General features: G+C 33.0%; 1 protein-coding gene across 1 annotated transcript in view; it reads left to right on the top strand.

The window, feature by feature from the left end:
• LOC109100509 (protein FAM184A-like) overlaps positions 1–21,083 on the top strand; it is a 107,589-nt gene that overhangs the window by 44,276 nt on the left and 42,230 nt on the right. The window contains 7 exon segments of the mRNA XM_042778359.1: positions 801–936; positions 3,532–3,713; positions 7,785–7,970; positions 13,440–13,562; positions 14,460–14,621; positions 15,188–15,310; positions 20,173–20,193. Coding sequence (XP_042634293.1) covers positions 801–936; positions 3,532–3,713; positions 7,785–7,970; positions 13,440–13,562; positions 14,460–14,621; positions 15,188–15,310; positions 20,173–20,193 — 933 coding nt within the window.

Below are 21,083 nucleotides of genomic sequence, written 5' to 3'. Positions count from 1 at the left end.
AAACTGAACAGTATTTATATTGTTTTTTACCTCTGATTTTCACCGCAATGTCTGAAATGTCCTGTTTCTTGCAGAGTACTGCTAAAGAGTACTGCAGAACATAACTATTCAAGTTATAATCATAATAAAGAAAAAAGTTATTGTTAAGCAAAACAGTTCATGCAGTCACCAGGCGGTTTTTTTTTTTTTTTAAAGCTTCTTATGTGCTTGAATGGGCAAAGACCTAAATCTCCAAAACTTCAAGATAATGTTTCAATAGTAAATTTGAAATCAGTAATAAAATCTGACAACAATGTTGTCAATGCATGTTCGTTCTACCAAAAAGACACTTTATGTAGCATTACGATGGTGAAATTTTCCTACAAGTGGTCCGTTTCTTTCCCATTCTGCTGTCTTTGGTATGAGAAGACCAAAATACATCGTATGAATTCATTCAGTCGAAAAGTTGACGATTTTAACATGAGCTCCACAATGGTGGAAGGAAAGGAAAAAGTTTGAAAGACAATGAGCGATGGAAGCCGAGAGAAGTTCTTTTAGAAAGCGACGGAGGAAACGAGAGAGCAGAGATGAAAGGGCAAGAGCTAATGTGTACATCCACAATTAATGAGGATGAATTTGAGAACAGAGGAGACGGTGTGAGAGGAGCAAAAATGGAAAGCGTGACATGAGAGGAAGAGAGAGGGACAAAGCAAGAAACCACATGATGGTTAAATATAGAGAGGCAGCTCTCAGTAATGAACAGAGAGATTATGTGAAGTGTTTTGGTCGTTTTTTTTAATTTTTTGTATGTGCGTCTGCAGGAGCTGCATAAACAGTTGGAGGAGGTGACTAAGGACACGGAGATCGTGGAAATCAGGCAGAGGGAGTCTGAGTGTGAGCTGGAGGCATCCAGAGACAGAGTGCAACAGCAGGCCACAGAGATCCTGCTCAAAGCTAGTGAGATATGCACATGCTCTCCCATCACCTCTGTTCACAGTCCACTGTTCAATCCCACTCAACTCAGTTTCATTGATTCATCCTTCTACACTGCTTTAGGCTACTAATCCATTACCAGCATGCACAGCAGGCTTGTGTGAGATTCAGAATTAAAGGCTGGGTGCCTTCAAGTTCCAACTGAACTCCTCTATTTGAACTGAATTTGAACTGAGCATGCAGGATACAAAACTGTAAAAATAAAACTAATTCAAAGTAAAATTAAATGAAATTCATATAGCTTAACTGTTATGCATATACTTTTTAATAATACATGCATTTTTATTATGCATGTAATCTATAATAATAATAATTGTTATATTTTTATATTAATATCAATAATTAATATTTATATTATGCATACATTTTTGGAATGCATGGGTTAAAATAATATCTGATGTTGAAATCTATTGAAATCATCAATATTATATCAATATATATCTATTTTTGAAGTGCATGGGTTAAATAATTTCTTCTTCTTATCATCATCATCATCATCATCATCATGTTGCACGAGTTAAGACCTGATTCACTTTTAATTTTTTTTATCTAACTGTATTTCAGGAATTTAGATCCTTGTTTTTCTCTATAATTTTTTTTATTTGTCATATTCAAACCTAAATGATTGATTGGCTAAAAAGTATTGATATTTAAAGGGGGAAAATATTGGCATATTAATTGGGTAAAATTAAATTAAATTCAAATGGTTGTTCTTTTAGTTTTTTAATAATGCATGCATCTTTATTAAGTGTGTATTTTATAATTATTACTGATGATGATGCTGTTTTTGTATTTTTTATTAATATTTTTTTTATTAACACTTGCCTTAAAAATGTTTTTTTTTGCGCTCTTTGTCACTTCACAGATTAAGACCTGATTCAGATTAAAAGGCTTGATTGGCTAAAAAGTAGTGATATTTGAAGAATAATAAGAAAAGCCAAAAAAGGCAAAAAAAAAAAAAAGCTATTCTAATTATTGGCATGTTTATTGGGTAAAGTTAACTTGATTCAGTCATCAATGCATCAGATAGAGACACAGCACCAGTTGGAAGACACCATTGCTGTTGACACAAAAGTCTGGGTTGATGGATCAGCTCCTGGTATCCTGGCAACAGCATCTGTGTGACCTAGCCATGTTCGTCACCCATATTCTGGAATGTTCCCTGAGGGAGGCAGAACCCAGCTGGGTCTGTCACACCTAAATGCCAAACACACTTCTGAAACAATAGGGGTTGAAGCACTCGATTTACACTCTGTTTGTGTTTAGAGTAATTACAGTGAGAATGTGCTTTTTGCACTGCAGTAATACAATTAACATGAAGTAGAAGCCGTTATCAGAGACTTTTATCAAGTCTGGAACTCTAGGTTGCCCATGCATTGACCATCAAGCCGTATCACTGATAAGTGCATTTCTTTTTAAACGTTTGTAGTGAGAAAAAGAGCAGATATCAGCAACTGTAATGTAATTGACCTAAAACAAACACTGCTTTGTATTAATATAAAAGTGAAGAAATTGCAGAACCATTTAACTACAGTAGTACCAGAACAATCAAGGACACTCAAAAACTACTCAGATGTGCCCAGCCTGACCATCCATTTCCAGTGTAACAAATGAACTGGAAGCAATATCAAACTAAAACCCAATATCAACCTTTAACTCTTTTCTTTCTGTGTTATTTTAATATTATTTATTATAGAATTTATGAATATTTAGAATTAGATTTTTAGTTTTCATTTTCATTGTAGTGTAGGTTTTTAAGTTTTAGTAATTTTATTTTTTATTTTTTTACATTTTCTATTTAGCTTTAATTTATTTTTATTTCAGTTTCAGTAATTTTAGTACTTCAACTTTAGTGCTTCAAAATCAAAATTTGCCTTAACTCTTGTATTGTAGTGTTATTTTAGTATTCATTCATATTTTGAATTATCTTTTATTTTTAGTTTTTTAGTTTTCACTTTAATTATATTTTAAGGTTATGGTTTAGTAATTTTATGTGCTTTTAAATTTTTCTGATTAGTTTTAATTTGTTTTTATTTCAATTTGAGTTATTGTAGTACTTAACAAATAAAAAAAATTGCATTGGCAAGTGTGCGCAGTGTGCACATTATATTTTATTTATTTCTTTTATTTAGATTTATTTTAGATTAACAAAATGGATTTAACTGTTTCGGTTTTAGACAATAACAACACTTCTTGATTCATTTAATGTTGCCAAAAAAATATTTTTATTGGAAATAAAATGCTAAATAACCATTTTTATTTCTGAGGTGACAACTGAAATTGCTGAATTAAATATGCGTAAGTGCAAAAGAATAAGTGTGCTATTATTCTATTATTAACATAGCCATTGATGGACCTTTAACACACATTAAATCTGGTGCAGGGTAAGCAATCTGTTGAACAATCCTGGTGATAGTTGAGGTTTATTTGCAGTCTTCAGGTTCCCACTGTTGGCAGTTTGAAAGGATCTTTGACACTGTCTGCTCTCTGCGTTAGATGACATTCAAAGCATTGACCCTCTGCTACAGTCCTGTCTCTGGCTTTCTCTCTGCCGTCCAGGTCAGATCGGAAGCCTGCAGGCCACCCAGATGACTCACGAGGCGGTCATTCGGGATCTGGAATCGGAAAAGTCTCGTCTGAAGGACAAGGTGCTGCGTCTGGAGGAGGAAAGAGGGGCGCTGCAGAAGAAATGTCAGACGCTGGACGAGAGGCAGAGACAGCAGATCCTCTCCCTGGAGAAGGTACGGATCAATCCCATCCAGTTTGCTGAATGTGGATCAGTTTAGGCCTGCTAGGAGCATTTGGACACTTTGAATCACAACCAATTTTTTTTTTTTTTTTTTTTTTTAGAATTCTTTGGACACTTTCTGATTGTCAGACATCATAAGCATGATGCTACTTGATTTTATAGAGCAACAATGACTCAGAAAAGTAAATTAAAGTTTGCTTTTTTTGTTTTTTTTGTGCAGATGCAATTAATTTAGATATTTTATATCTCAGTACCATTTGTAGTGTCCAAATATTTTTGGACGGCATGATTTGTATTGTACATATTAAAAAAGAACAATTTAAAAGAAGAGCTTTCTATTTCAGTGTATTTTAAAATGAATTTTCAACATCATTACTCCAGGCTTCAGTATCACATGATTCTTCAGAAATCATTCTAATATGCTGATTAGCTGTTCAAGAAACATTTATTATTATTATTATTATTATTATTATCCATTTTTGTGGAAACGGTGATACGTTTTTCTTTTTTTTTTTGACATTTTGTGGTTGTCAGATATCACAAGCATGCTGCTAGTTGGTTTTATATTGTAAAATTGAAAAGTGATGTTCAAAGCTCATGCTCATTTTTGTTTTTTATTATTATTATTACTCTTATTTTATTAATTCATTTTGCAAATGCTAATTGGTTAGCATTTGGTTAATTTTATACAAATGCAATGATATGTTTTTTTCTAACAAAATATATTTTAAAAAGAAATGAAATTTTATTCCTGGGGTGCAAAGCTGAATTTTCAGCATTGCTTTTTAGGATTCTGTGGACACTTTCTGGTTGCTGTAGCAGCATTACTCCAGTCTTAGTGGATCCATAAGAAATCATTTCTTTTTAGGATTCTGTGGACACTTTCTGGTTGCTGTAGCAGCAGTTTCATTTCTTTTTAGGATTCTGTGGACACTTTCTGGTTGCTGTAGCAGCAGTTTTTGCAGATGCCACTTGGTTTTATATTTTATATCTACTGCATTGACATTTTTAAGTGTCCAAATATGTTTTGGAGGCACAATTTGTACTGCACCAAAAGATCTTGAAGCATAGTTGGTGTGTTTAAGAGAAATGGAACGAGGAAAAACAGCTCAAGTTTGCAGAATCTGTCTGTAAGTAGCTCAAACATCAATCTTCTGCAGAAACATTTATTTCGCACGAGTTCCTCTGAGACGTCATTAGCTTAAGCTTTAAGCATATACAAGCGCATTTCTTGTGTTAAACACTAGCTGCTTTATCACAGCTAAATCCAGACCTCTATGTTTAATTCAAAATGCTCCATCCTCACTGCAGAGCACTCAAGACCTCAGAAAATATGTCTTTTTGTGGATGGCTGGTTTGATTGAAAAGGAATTCTTATTTTTCAGTGGTTTCACTCAGCCTGGCAATCATTTTTCTTGTGTGGAAACAGCATGGCTATTTATTTGACTTGCTACAGTATGGCATTTCGTGCTGTTTTCACGCAACAATCTGTTCTAGCAGTTTGGCTTTTTGGCTGTCCTGTCGCATTTAGGTTTTCTTCTATTATTAATACATTGAGAGCCCCAGTAAACAGATTGTGGGAATGTGGACTTGTTTCTGCTCCAGAAATATCCCTCTCAGCAGTTTTAGATGTAGACTTTTGGGAAACTTTTAAAAAGCTGTGGTGCAGTCCGTCATGACATTCCCCTTCACTCTTCCCAGTAGCCTCTGTCAATCTCCACTGTTTTGATTAATGAAGAAGGCAAAATCTCAACAATGAAATTATACTTTAAAGCATAAAGCTTAATAGTAGGTTTCAGAAAAGGCCATGAAATAGAGAATAGCCTCTCAAAGTAGTAATCCATGTACATATACACACACTATTGATAAATAAATAAATTGATGATATATATATTTATGTCTGATTTTAAGATCTATGCATTTGAATTGCATGCAAAATTTCCATCCATTTGTATTACAAGTTTTAACAAACTAATGTTTCAAACTAACTGCATGTAATGCATATTTGTCAGTCATAAAATAAATGAAACGGGTCAGATTTCTACACTAAAAAAAAAGAAAGAAATTAAATCAAATGAAAAACATGGCATAATTTATTTTTTTAATATTTCCATCTATTTGATGTTATTTAAAAAAAATCATATTTTGTTGCAAATTTATTCAGTTAAAAAATTTGAACATGATTAAAATATGGCTAACAATATTCAGTTAGTTAAAATGTATGAGATTGACAGAAATTTATAGATTCATAGATGATAAATATATAATCCTGATAAATATTTATGTATATCTGACATTATGTTAGCGATGTTATATATGCAATTATATGAATTTTATATGAATCTTAAATTTAGGCCTTCTTCGTTGTATTTGATTTATTCTGTATTTATCTATATATGTATTTATTTTCCAGAAGACTCCTATCATCTCTTTCACTTGTGTTCCATTTATCTAAACACAAAACCACAACACCTTGTCAACATTCAAACATTAATAAACACGTCAGATTGGGGTCAGCTGAAATCTAAATTTAGCACTTCTGTAAAACCAACTTGTCAAAAATGCAGTATGTAGAATATACAAAATACCATGGTATTATTGGCACTCTCTTAGGACTGCTGCTATGCTTGAATATAATTCTCATTTGAAAAGGTCTCATCAAGCTTTCCAGTGTTTCTTTCTGTCGCCCACATCACAGTTTGTTAGCAGCACAGCCTTGAGTTAGGTGTTACTATGACAACACACACCAAATAGAGCGGGAAAGCATTGTGGAGTGATTCGCTCTGCGACACTTCTGCTGGTCCTGTAATGGGAAGTTTATTTACTTGTGGCCATTTGTCTCACAGTGTCAGTGTGTGCTTCAAAGTGTCTTTCAGCTTTCACTGTTATACTTTTAGATTGAATTCATAACATTTCTGAACAAGAGACTGTCTTTTATTGATGCCTGTTTGTGCTCTTTTCACAAACCATACTCTTAAAACCGACTTTCACAGGCTCACTTTTAGTTTTGTGAATGTGAAAAGGGCTTCATATTACTTTTGTGCGCAGATTCCATGAAAAGTGTTTTTCTAAATTATATTAAAGTTTATTTAATGAGTCAGAATTTCCTATGAAAACTTTCAGAACTCAAAGCTTCCTTCTCAGTCCAAAAAGACCATTTATTGTAAGCAAACATCAAAAAGCACTTGTCAAACCTTTACCGTTGTTGTATAAGCAGCTAAGCAGCTTGCTTTTTTTCCCCCGGGTTTTTATGGTTGGTGTTTCAGACTTATTTTACCTCATGTAACTGCTAATAGCCAATGAAATATGATATGAACACTACTATTCAAGGGTTTGGGGTCAGTATTTTTATTTATATATTTATTTATTTTTTTGGGAGAAATTAATATTTTTCAGTAAAGACATTCAATTGATCAAAAGTGACATTAGAGGCATTTATAATTTCTGTTTCAAATAAATGTTGTTCTTTTGAACTTTCTGTTCCAAGAATAAAATAATTCTAAAAAAAAGTATCATAATTTCAACGATAATAAGCAGCACATGTTTTCAACATTAATCATAATAATTAATGTTTCTTGTTCAGCAAATCAGCAAATTTCTGAAGGATCATGTGACTGAAGACTGGAGTAATGATGCTGAAAATTCAGCTTTGCATCACAGGAAGAAATTCTTAATTAAAATCTATTTAAATATATATATATAATTTTTTTTCAATTGTATAGTTTGTGTTTTATATTGTATTTTTGATCAAATAAATTTAGTCTTGGTGAGCATAAGGGACTTAAAAAAAAATAATATTCTCACCAACCCCAGTCTTTTGAACGATTGTGTAAATAGTCATGCAATATAATAAATAGCATATTTAATATGGAAATAATAAATATCCAGAAACTCTATATACATTTTTAAAAGGCTAATAAATGAATACAAATACAACAGATGGGTAATAATGAAATGTACGTGTTTAGAGTTCTTTATATTTATATACAATATATATTTATATGTAAAATAAATTTTTATATAAGCATCAGACCATCTTTTAAATACATTTTTCCCTCAACAGTCAATTCGAGAAGAGAAGCAGATCTATGAGAAGGAGCTCATGAACTTGCGTGCCAAATATGAAGAGGACACTGCTCACTTTAAGGATGCCCACAGCCGGGCGTTGGACGAGATCTCCAGGAAGCACCGGGCAGCTCTGGAGAACACGCAGAGCTTCTCTGAGAAAGAGAAGAACCGACTCCTGTCCGTGAGTGAACTCTGTCACAACACCCACTGGCTGTCAGCCTGGGCCTACATACAACTTTTTAGAGACTCCCAGAGCTGTCCTGTTGAGATATCAGCATGACTGCACTTTAGTCGTTAGGTTCAGACTGAAGAGTAACTAGCTGTCTAGCATCAGTCAAGAGGTGTCACATTGAGAAAGAACAAGAAGTGCCTTTGAGTGCAAGTGGAAGATCAGAGAGAGCAATTGTTACAGGTTCAGGATTGGAGAACATAATCATTCAAAATCAGATTCAAAATGCTTTGAAAAAAAACATTTATTAATATTTATTTACTAGTACATAAGAATCCGGTCTGTGTGTTGAGATAATAATTAGGCATTGACATAGAAGAAACTAGATCCAAAATGTTTTAGATGTTGTGATACAAAGGTGTATGTCTTATACACTATTTTTTATTTATTTATTTAGTTAGTTAGTTAGTTAGTTATTTCCAGTGTTGTTAATTGTTAACTGAAACTATTAAAAATTGTTTTTTTTGGAAATTTAAATAAAGATGAAATAAAATAAAATATAAATACTTAATGAAAACCCTAAACTTATAAATTATAGCTAAATATAAATATTTATAAAAATGACAAAAAGCAAATGACAAAACTAATAAGACTTAAACTACAATGAATATGAAAATTTAAAATATAGTAAAACTATAATATTATATGTATAATACTAAACTAGCACTGGTTAGAGTATTTTAAACATTTAGATAATTTTTTTCATTCATTTAATTTAATGTCATTATTAATTGAAACCATTAAAAATTGTATTTGGTAATTGAAATAAAGATCAAATGAAATATAAATATTAGATGAAAAACTTAAAAATGAGACAATTAAAACTGTCGCCTTAAGTTGGAGTTAACAAAATTACTTAAACTTAAACGAAAATGGAAATGAAAACATAACAATAAAAGCTGATTCAAAATATTAATAAATGCTTATATATTGCATAAATAAAATAAAATAACATTGGTTAAACTGGTTTACACTTTTGATTTACTTATGTATTTAATCAATTTTTTTTCTTTCTTGATTTTGTAAACATGAATTTGCAGCAAATACTTGATATATCAAAATACTAAATGCTAGTTTGATTGGACATCAACAACAAAAGATAGAGAAGTGTATTTTCCTACTTTTTAAAGTTTTATTTTGCTATCCTAACCATGCGGATCCCCTTGCACGTCTTAAATGTCAACTGCACTTCTAGACAGACATAATCTTACACTTAAATAAATAACTACTTAGTTGTTAAAAAACAAAAAAAATCCCTTTGGTCATGTGTTATCTTGCCTGGAGCACCAAGTGAACCAGAACTGCCAGTTCAAACAAAAAAAACAAGTGCATGATGCCTCTGAAAGCACCAGCTGATTTTCTAAAGAACTAGAGAATAAAAGTCACATGAGAAACTTTAAAAGGTCCTCCAATGTAATCAGGCTATAAAACACGTTTTATTTTAATCATAACTATTTTAGGATTGTTTGTTTGAGAGAGAGAGAGAGAGAGAGAGAGAGAGAAGAAACACTAAACCAATAGACAGAGAGAAAGGGGAAGCGCAGGTGCCTCAGCTCCAGGAGGTTGGGTAGAAAGGAAGAGTGCGGTATCCATGCTTCATTAAGCACAACCGTGCAAATCCATCTCTCACATGCTGTCACCTCTGTCCTGCCTCCGTCTCAACCTCTCCGTCCTGCACATGGTGTCTCTTACAGGACACACTCACTCCTTATTGATTTAAAAATGGAAATTATAACTTTTTTCCCTCGACTGAACCGTCTGTTTTGATTCTGCTAGCTGATAGCATATGAAATAAAAGTATATAAAGCTGCACAGGATTGTCAGATCTGTCACCCTTCCCCAAAACAAAACGCTTCAAAAATTCATCCACATACAACTTCATCTGCTTCGTAACTTCTTAATCTTTTTGTAATTATAAATCACTCACACACAGATCGTTAGCTGAACGTCGCAGAGCAGCAGTGAGTTATTTCTTTTTTATGGTGTTCCCAGGGTGTGCGATCATTTTCAGGTCACTGAAGCCAAGGTCTAACGAGGATGTTGACTCATGCCAAGGAGGTCTGGAGTACCTGGAGAGAGACATGCAGAAGTAGCTGTGTTTTCTGACTCGATACAAATTTGCTAATCTAACTGGCTAATATAAATGTTTTTTTTTCAAAATTCTAATGGGAACTTATCTTGGTGGCATCAGTACTGTTTAGATTGTAAATTTGATCCCATTCGTAATGTTTTGCCAATTAATTATAATTATTCAGTATTTATTAGGGATGTAATGATTCACTCAACTCACGATTCGATTCACGATTGTGATTTCACAATTCACAATTTATTTATTTTTTTAAATAAAATGATATTTAAGACAAATTATGAATTAAATTGTCCTTTTATTATTGCTTGGACAAAATGCTGTACTTTTTTTTGTGAAATTGAAATATAACTATAATAATATACTAATATAGCACTTGCATATTATTGCTCTTTTGCTGGTTTTGATTGCTTCTGTTGTCCTCTTTTGTAAGTCGCTTTGGGTAAAAGTGGCTGCTAAATGACTAAATTTAAATAGAATGTAAATGTAAATAACAAAACTAAATTGAAATTTTAAAACAAGCCCCAAATCAAATAAATATGTAACACAAATAAAATAAATCTCTTCATATAATCAAAATAAGTCTTTGTCTGTGCTCTTTCCATTTAAAATTAGACACAACCTCTACATTTTAATCATGATCCAAACTAAGATGCTTGGTTTCTGCTGTAAACGAAGCAGCGCTGCACTTATGAACTTTAATATGCATTATACAGAGGCAAGATGAAAAGAAAAAATACCATCTAAACTTTTCTAAAGACAGTAAGTTCCCCTCAGACATGCATTCATATAAACTCCTTCCCCTAAATGAATCACGATTTTTTTAGCATCAATGAAAACCTGGAGGCTTGAGACTGTCCCATAGACTGCCAAGTAAATAACAGTGTCAAGGTCCATAAAAGGTATGAAAGTCGGCTTCAGAATACTCCATCTGCCATCAGACGTGCAATCTGGGTTATATGAAGCGAGCATATGGTGATAATGAGAGACACAGAGGAGACTGTTGACAGAGGAATTATTGAATGAAGTTATTTTTATTTTCTTCGCTTACAAAAAGTGTTCCCGTCGCTTCATATAACCCAGATTGCACGTCTGGTGGCAGATGAAGTATTCTGACAACGACTTATATACCTTTTATGGACCTTGACTGTTATTTACTTGGCAGTCTATGGGACAGTCACAGGCCTCCCGGTTTTCATCCAAAATATCTTCAATTGTGTTCCGAAGACGAAAGGAGCTTTTACAGGTTTGGAACGACATGGGGGTAAGAGATTAATGACAAAAATTTCATTTTGGGATGGAGTATCGCTTTAAGAGTTACACCTCCCAAGTTCTGTTAGGGTGGAGCACCGGGTTCTGGTGATATGTCTCTTGACTAATTATATAAATTATTACACACCTCTGGTATTTGTAATAGTTTTAAGCTAAACTCAGATAAGTATGAATTTGCTAAGGTAAGTACTGTGCTTCTAGGTAAATAAACCAGCTAAGTATAAAAAAAACTATAATGTTTTATTATGAAAGAAAGTAAATTAAAAAAGAATCAAACCACAATAAATATTTAAATGTAAACAAATAGGTAAAATAGAATAGAATCCAAAAAAAAAGTAAAAAAGTAACAAAATAGACAATAAACAGTCTGTTACAGTATCACATGTATCAGTAACAACACCTCAAAATAATGGAAACTGCTTATTTAAAAATGGTCTCTGAGTGAATTATTTCAAATATAATTAACTATAAAACTGTCTCAGTATTGGTATGTGACTGGCCCGGATGAAAAAAACACACCAATCTATACACTAATATATGACAGAGCAGTCAACGGTTAATCACATTACAGTGTGGCCGTTTTGGGCTTATCACACTTCCACCGTAGAGCCCACCGCTCTCAGAAATGGAAATGCAGTCTGAAAAATTGAGGCACAAATGAATAATCAATGAGAGTGTCCTCTGTTAGAGTGTGCCGCTGACTCACATCCTTGTACAGAAGCAGCATGACGACCGCGCTGACGTCCTATTTTAGATGAAGCCTAGGGCCCTTCCACTCTCTCTGTCTTTATCTTTCTTATCCAGAGCACATTCGGTTTCTACTGTGTGTCCAAATTGGGTTTGGTGACTCACTCTTCTGATGACAGACCTCTGAGCATTAGAGGAACCTTTATTTTGGAAAACTCTACAGAACAGAGCCGCTGTAGGCGAGCATGTGCCCAATGTATTTGATATTTTCTGGGAGGGATTTTATTTTATTTGACATGGATCACAGCATGGATCCATTTTTACCATCGTAACACTCGTATTGTGTCACTGAGGCACAAGTGAGACACTTAAGATGTGCCATTTGCATATTTGTGTGGCTTCAATTAGGGATTGAGTGAATTATGCACACATGCTGGCTATGCTGAATGCGCGGCCCATTTCTTCGTCCGTGCTAACCATCAATTTTTTAAACAGGCTTACTTAAGGCCTCTTTCTCCTCAAGGCCCCCACGCACCCACATGCTTTTCACAACGCATTCTTTTAGGTGATGTGTGTATAAATATGTGACGTGGATTTGATTGGATGTGGACTTCACTTTAATCAACATGGGCAAGAGCTCGCCGCTGCTTTTTGAGATGAGAAGAAGAGATGATCTCATCTCTTTCATCTTTAATTTGTCAACTTCTATCGCTCTCCTCTTTCATTTCATCAACTTGGTTCATTCTTGGTAATGTTTTAAGACATACAAGAATCAATCAATGAGAATATTTATCGTTATCTGTATATAGTATACAGTATAATGCAGCTATGATATATAAATATATATAATTATGCCATTTTTGTAGGATTTTATGCACAATCAAAAACTGCATTTCATTTTGTAAATGTCACAGGATGGCTATGATTAGTTTCTGTATTATTATATTCCAGGAGAGCTCAATAAAGCGGAAGAATCTTATGATGAATAATATATAGTTAATCATTTCTTCTCGTGCCTTGTTTTTGCATTGCAAATCTTGTCATCTTATTTTTTCCAACTTCTTGAGACAGATATTAAGTGGATTTCCTAAGGCACTACCCTGACATGTTTGAAATTAAGTTTCCAGATAGTGATGCCTTCAAAATACCACAGCCTAAAAAAAGATTTTGAATATGATTAAAGGAAAAGTTCATATGAATTTGGATCAACATTAGGATAAGTAGCAAATGACAGGATTTTATAACTTGTGAAAAATGTGAATTAATCAACTGATGCAATCCCTACACACGGTTGTCTTATTTCCAATAACATCAATTGTTTCTCATGTTTGTAAGCAGTCATCATTTGTAATCAGCATCTTCTGTTGGATTCATAGGAAATGGAGGAACAGTTTGAGAAGGAACGTAGCTCTCTAGAGGAACAGAAGAGCCTTTTACGAGAGGAACTGGAAAGTCTTCGAGAGGAGCTCACAGCCAAACTCAGCATGGCCAACAGTGAGGTATGACCTTTGTTTTTCTTTGTTGTCACATTTTAGTTAGGATGCTGTCTTTAGAAGATATCCTGCTAATATTCTAGTCTGAGCTGGTTTCTGAGCTGGCCTGGGCTGGTCTTAGGCAGTTTTAGCTCAGTGATCAGCTAAAAAGTACCCAAAAAGCCTCTAAAACCAGCCAACAGTCCCACTAAGACTTGTAAAACAGTAGGTTTAAGGTGTTTTTTTCCCCCAGCAGACTAGCTGCTTGCGTAGCTCACTAGGGTATTATTTAAAGTATTTATTTATTTGTAATAATTTAGTTTTATGGGGTTAATAATTTGTACAATGTCTAAGAATTAAAAATGTATGATTATAATAATTATAATAAATACATTTCACAATTTTATTCTAAATATCTGTTATACGTTTTAAAATGAATAAAACATGTTATGTTGTTACGTTACATCACGTTACGTTATTTATCACTGGAAGAGAGCTATAGAGATTGAGTAAATTTATTATATGTGGAACCTGTGTGACAAGGTCCTTGTTAGTAATTAATTAGTTAATAATATATTGTTGTGTTCTTGTTACTTATAGGTTTAATTACAAATAATTCAAAAATATTTGTATATGTATGTATATAAATAAATAAATATATATATCATATATATATATATATATATATATATATATATATATATATATATATATACACCCAGAAAAAAAAAAAATAAAACTATATCAGAATATTAAAAATATAAATATATATATATATATATATATATATATATATATAATATATATATATATAATATACAAGAATTATATGTATATACAGGAACTTCATTCTTACAGTGTCCTTTAACTCAACACGGAGAAAAAGCATCTGCTTAAAAGGGAGTAACTTCTGCTGTTCCTCAGGTGAGTCGACTCCAGGAGCTGATGAAGCAGGGAGAGCAGGGACTCAGTTCTGCTGAGGGACACATCTCCAATCTGAAGGACGCCCAGAAGAAGCTTCTAGAAGAGCTGGATGCCACGCGAGCCAGACTCAGAGAGACCAGCAATCTCTTAACAGCCCTTCAGGTCTGTTACCAAAAGCAATTACTCCAAAAAATAATGAGAAAGAGACATGCTTCACAGTCGCATAACTCAGCTGCCCCTGCCGGTTTTGCAGACATTTTTTTATTAAAGTTGATGTGTGTAATTTTTTAAAATATACAACTTTTGCCCTCAGTTCCCATGAATAGCTTCTAAAAAACACCTGCAATGAGTTCATCATTATGAAACGAGTAATTAGTGCTCTGTTGAATTATACCCACCTGCGTTTTTGGCCCCTATCAAAGACACTTCATTAGAGAGGCCTCTTCACGGTTCCTCTTCCTGTGTCCTTGACCTGAAGCACAGGTTCTCTGAGTGACCGTGCATAATGAATCAGACCTGTATGAGTGAGAGTGTGTGTGTGCGTGAGAGAAGAAATGAGTGAGTGGAGAAATGAAAATTAATTTCCATCTCCTGGACCCAGTTTGATTGATAGCTGTGAACTAAAGCCCCCTCTCTCGTCCTGAGTGCCGCGTGTTAGACCTCACAATTATGGGTCATGTGCTTAATGGCTCATCAGAGCTAATGTTCGCTCTCGTTCTTGTCCTCAGGGAGAGATGGAGACTCAGAAACAACAGCATGATGCCAAACTCATCGCTACCAAAGAGGAAGAGAAGCTCAAAATGGATAAGATGGCCCTGGAGCTTGAGCTGAAGTGGACCGAGACGCTCAGGTAAAGAGCACATGTTTTTGTGTTACACGAGGGAGAGTTCTTGGAAATGTGCTCTCAGAAATATTTACTCACCCCCATGGTATATTTAGGGACATCATCTAAATATGGTGACAAACCTGTCCCTTGAATTTTCAGTCATAAAAAAAAAACTGTCAAAAAACTCCATATAAAAGGCATTTTCCCCCAACATAATAGTTTACTAATTATCCATCTTTGTTGATGCTGGAGCCTATGAATGCATGGCCAGATAAAATCACAGATTAAATTATGTTTTTATTAAATTAAAAACCCATTGTCTCCATTTGGTATGCCGCTTGGTTTTATTTGTTTGTTTGTTTGTTTAAATTATGTTTTTTAAACATTTTCAGTCTATAGTTTGAGGTTGTCTGTTTGTTTGACTTTTATTTATTTTTCATCTAATGTATTTCTCTTGTATTTATTGATTAATTCTTTGTTTTGTTTTTCATAATTCTCTGATTTTTTTTAATCTATTTATTTGCATATATATATAAATATATATATATATATATATCTATATAGATATATATATATACAGTATATATACTTGTTTTAAACATTAGTGCAAGGTCCAACAATAGTGTAAAAAAGTAATTAATAAGACAAATAATCAAATTATTTTATTCTAAATAACTATATAATTTATAATGTGAAAAGAAATAATAATAATGTCAATCACAGATTAAATACATTTGTTTTATTAAAAATGGTCATTACCTTTGTTTCCTTCATCTTCATCATTTATTTATTTATTTTCAATAATTATGTTTTAAGCATTAATGCAAGGCCCAACAATTGTGCAAAAAAAGCAAATTATTCTATTCTAAATAAATTAAACTTATTTTACTTTTTTAAGTTATAGTTAAAAAAAACAGCTTGTTTATTTTTATTTTTATTATAATTATTATTGTTTTTGTTTTATGGGCTAAGTATTAGTGAAATTTCAAACAATTGTAAAAAATCAAATAAAACATTGTTATTACTATAAATACTTACTAATAATAATAATATTCACATATAATATTATTATTAGACGTTTCTTTTTTTTTTCTTTTTTTTGTCAGTAATTTTGTCAGTTAAAACTTGCATACAAAAAGTATTTCCAGTGTTAGAAGAGGGCTTTACTGAATTCAAAACCTTGACATTATGTAAGTTATGAAATCAACATTCTTAAAGAATATTCTGGCCATACTTTTCCATTACTTGAGGGAAAGTAAACAATGACAATGTTTATTTTAAACAATGATTCTTTCACACCTTTTTTTTAGCTCATAGTTCATTTGTGGTGAACTGTCTTTTTAAGTGGTTCGTTAACAAGCAAGGCACTTCTCATTCTTATACATTCTCTCCTTCTTCACCAAGCTATGTGATGACTTGTGTATCATTTAAAATTCCCAGCAGCTGTAAGTGTTTTGGCATTGCCTCAAAAAAGCTTGTGTGCCTAAATCATTAGCAATGCTTACAACCAGTGTTTAATATCACATAAGACAATGGGTCATTAGTATAAGCCTGAGTTGTATTGGACTAAATCTAAGGCCATCGATAGGATAGTTCACCCAAAAATGAAAAATCTGTCATCATTTACTAACCCTTAAGTTGTTAAATTTCTCTCTTCTTCTGAACACAGAAGAAGTTATTTTGAATGTGTGTAGCCAAGCATTTTCTCGTCCCTATTGACTTCCACAGTATTTTTTTCTCTATGGAAATCAATGGCTACCAGCAACTGTTTGGATACCCTGATTCTTCAAAATATCTTCTTTTATGTTCCGCAGTAGAAAGAAACTCATACAGGCTTGGAACAACTTGAGGGTGAGTAAATGATGACAGAATTTTATTTTTGAACTTCACTTTCAGAACATTTTGGCTACTTTGTGTGTTCATAGTTTTGCAAAGTTACCATTACGCCACTAAAACATCCCCTGAAAACGCTAAAAATGAGCTAACTAGGAAGGTTGAAGATGAATTGGCCCTAAGCAGATGCTCAACATGCTTTAATGACAAATCAACAAGACATTTATTGGATTTCATCCTTGGTAGCTCATTTTCCACAACATTTGTTCTGGGTGGTGCCCTGGAGCATGATATTTGGGCTTTAACTTGTTATTTAGGAGAATGTGGACCAATGTAGAGCTTGTTATTGCTCAAAATAAGTGCTGGTAATGATGTTGGATCTAGGTCAAGAGACTCGTATTTCAAGAGATGCCTTGTTTTGAATATAAAGTGAAAAAAAAGTGACATAGGAGTTTCATATATAGGAGTTTCTATGGCCTCACACGCCTTAGCTCAATTTTTAAGTCCTCAATTAGTAAAGGTTCTCAACTGATATCATTTATAGGGCTGAGGAATTAATTAATGAAAGTTTAAAGAGGTCTAGTCCATGGAAAACGGGTTTAATGGCTTTAGAATAGGAATTTTACTCTAGAAATTCTATGGTTTTATTTTTATTTATTTTTAATTTTATTTTTTCAGTTTTAGTATTTTTAGTACTTCAGCTTCAACATATTTAACTTCCGGTAGTTGCCAAGGCCAAGGCAGCATTTCTACTTTTTATTTTCATTTTCATCTATTTTGTTTAAGTTTTTCATCTATTTATATTCTATATATAATATTCTATCAATGAAAGCTATTAAGTTTAAGTGTAGTTGTTAATAACAACATTGTAATTAGGGGAAAAACTGGCTGTTAAGGGTTAAAAAGGTGAGAACTAAACATATATTTAAAAAAAAAATGTTTTAACCTGTAGGAGAATATGAAGTTAGCATATAGACAAGGGTTTCCTCAAACTGATCCTTCAGGCATCATCAGAGGACAAATGTCTGGCAGACTTTGTGTTGCAAGTGTTACCAGAGGGTTTGTTCATCAATGTGCCAATCTGTCAGACACAGGCCCTTGCATCTGCACAGTCTTACACAATAATTTTTGTACAACAACAACAACAACAGCAGCACAAAACGAAGAAGCACATAAAAACTCCAGATGGATCCTCCGCTTTGAGGCAGCACCGTCTGGATGACAAAAAAAACTGTTTATGCCAGTTTTGTTTGCTGGACTGACAGCTTTGCACTGAGATCATTTATGAAGACAAATGGACTCCCTGTAAGAGTTTATAAAGGTGATAAAGCCACATCCAGGAACTTCTGTTCAGCAGAAGTGCTGGTTAATTTACCAGCTCCTCTTGTAATGCACACCATGAGTGGATGAGGCAGTTGCTAGTGTGCGTGTGTTTGTTTTTGACTTAGCTATAATGAAAAAACACAAAAAAACAAATCAAAAAATCCCAAAAAAAAACAAAAAACAATTACTCTGAGAATTGTTTGGAAGAGAGAGGAGTGATGGGTTTGGAGTACGACCAGGCTGGATTTGAAGATGCAGCTCGTGAAGCATGTCTAACCACTTGGCCATGACTATTAATTTAAATTTATCTCTTTTTACTTTTAAATAGACATATAATCCATACCTGGGGTGGCATATTTTGCCCCTTAATTTTTTCAAGGTGTTTTCCAGAACATTGTGAATATATTATAAATGTAGGCAAGTGGCATGGAATAATCTTAGAAGTTATTCTCTGGTGCGATCTAAAAGTATTTAATATTTTTACATAATGATGAATAATGCATGCTTTTTTGAACTCTTCAGTGTTATATTATATTACATTATATTATATATATTCCTGCACTGAAGTAGTGCAGGCAAAAAAGTGACTTAAAATATTGAAAAATGTAAAAGAAGTTATGCTTTTTAAATGTATGCATTTTCCCTTTTAAATTCATATACATTTGTAATTTATATTTACATTGTTTATGCTGACTGCTATAATTCATCTATTTTAAATACACTATTTTATGCTGAATTTCATTAAATATATATCACAATTATTATATTTCTCACACTGAAGGACCATTTAAAATGAACTAGTGAAGGTAAAAATGTGATAAAAATTTGGTTAGATATAAGAACAGTTCTTTTGCAATTATATTAATTTGTAATTTATATTTACATTGTTAATGCTTACTATATCTATCTATCTATATATATATATATATATATAGATATATATAAATATATTATATATATATATATATATATAACATATATATATATATAATATAAAATAGTAAATTTTATAGTATGTAGTCTAGTATTATTAATATTATATAATATTTATATAGTGAATAAATCAGTAAATAAATGCTGTTCTGCAGTGTATTATCAATGAGAGGTTTTTGCCACCATAAACGAACAGATAAATCAACACTTAATTCAAAAAAAATCAGGCAGCTTTCAAAGTGCCCAAACTCTCATTACAGCTTTCATTTCCTCTTAAGCAGCAATTAAGAGAAATTTCACACCTTTAAAAGGTTTCACAGTGTCTCCGAGTGTGCACAACCTTTAAAAAACGTCCATTTCACAGTGTCTCCGAGTGTGTGAGGTGCTCCACACTGACAGTTATTTGGGCATTTTCTGTAGCACAGACTTAATAGTCACAGATTTAAGCTCAGTGCGGCACTCTCATGACGTCCTGCAATTACACCACGTAATGTGGCAGTTAACCTCCTGCTACCACCCACACCTGTCCATGCAACAAAAAAATATACGCACAAAAAAATATCCGCAGAACATGAAAAGAGCCCCCCCTCTCATTTAGCAGCCGTTAATAATCAATGGACCACTGACCCAGGATTTTTGTATTTTTATATTTAGATGTGTGCAACAGCAGAAGCCAACTGTGTCTTGTTTTTATCAGATTTGTGTCAAAAGGTCTCAGCAAAAATGTAGTTTATATATACGCACAAAACAGTATGATCATTAGTGTTTTTTTTTTTTTTTTTTTTTGTGTGACCACAGCAAGAGTGTAAGAAACTGCGTTGAGGAGCTGCGTTGAAGAGCATGAGGAGAAATAAAAGGTCAGAGCGCTCACCTCAGCTGGCACAGAATAAAGATCAGGAGATGTGCTCCGCCAGAGAGAAGCTGGCAGAGGAAGGGTGGAGGACCCTCTGGAGCAGGTCAGAAAACACAACTCATGCATCTACTATACTAATACTGTAAACCGTTCTCATGTTGAGACCACTGTGGTCATCCTATGGGGGTCCTTGTTGATTTTTCACAACTGGTTTATGAATATTGGCATTATTACTGAGTGGCACATTTGGGCCCCATAGAATCACAATTTGCATACCTCTACAAAGTACAGAAAATAAATACACTACCATTCAGTAGTTTGAGGTTAGTAAGATTTTATTTAATAAGAAATTAATACTTTATTCAGCAAGGACACATTACATTTGTTTAAAAAAAATGGCAATGCTGTTCTTTTAAACTTCTATTCATCAAAGAATCCTGAAAAAAATGATTTAATGGATTTCACAAAATTATAAGGCAGCACAACTTCATTACAGTATAAAAAAAAATAATTTACAACTACAACCAAAACCCAACAACCAAAATAAAATTAAGAACTATCAATGAATTATTTATAGACAACAAAATAAAAAAATTCGCTTTGCATCACATAAATAAATGACAAAATTAAATTTTAAAATATTAAATATTTATTTTAAATTGTAATATTATTTCACAATATTACTGTAAATATTACTGTTTTTAAACATGTATTTTCAATCAAATAAATGCAGCCTTGGTGAACATAAGAAACGTCAAAAACATTACAAAAATCTTACCAACCCCAACACTTGTGCACTTCTAAGCAAGCCTCCATTTGGTTGAGCATCCTGTCCTGACCAACACAGTAACACTGG

This window comes from Cyprinus carpio, chromosome A20, assembly GCF_018340385.1.
Source record: "Cyprinus carpio isolate SPL01 chromosome A20, ASM1834038v1, whole genome shotgun sequence".
Taxonomy (NCBI): domain Eukaryota; kingdom Metazoa; phylum Chordata; class Actinopteri; order Cypriniformes; family Cyprinidae; genus Cyprinus; species Cyprinus carpio.
The sequence above is the reverse complement of the archived record's forward strand: the minus strand, read 5'-3'. Positions and strand labels throughout refer to the sequence as shown.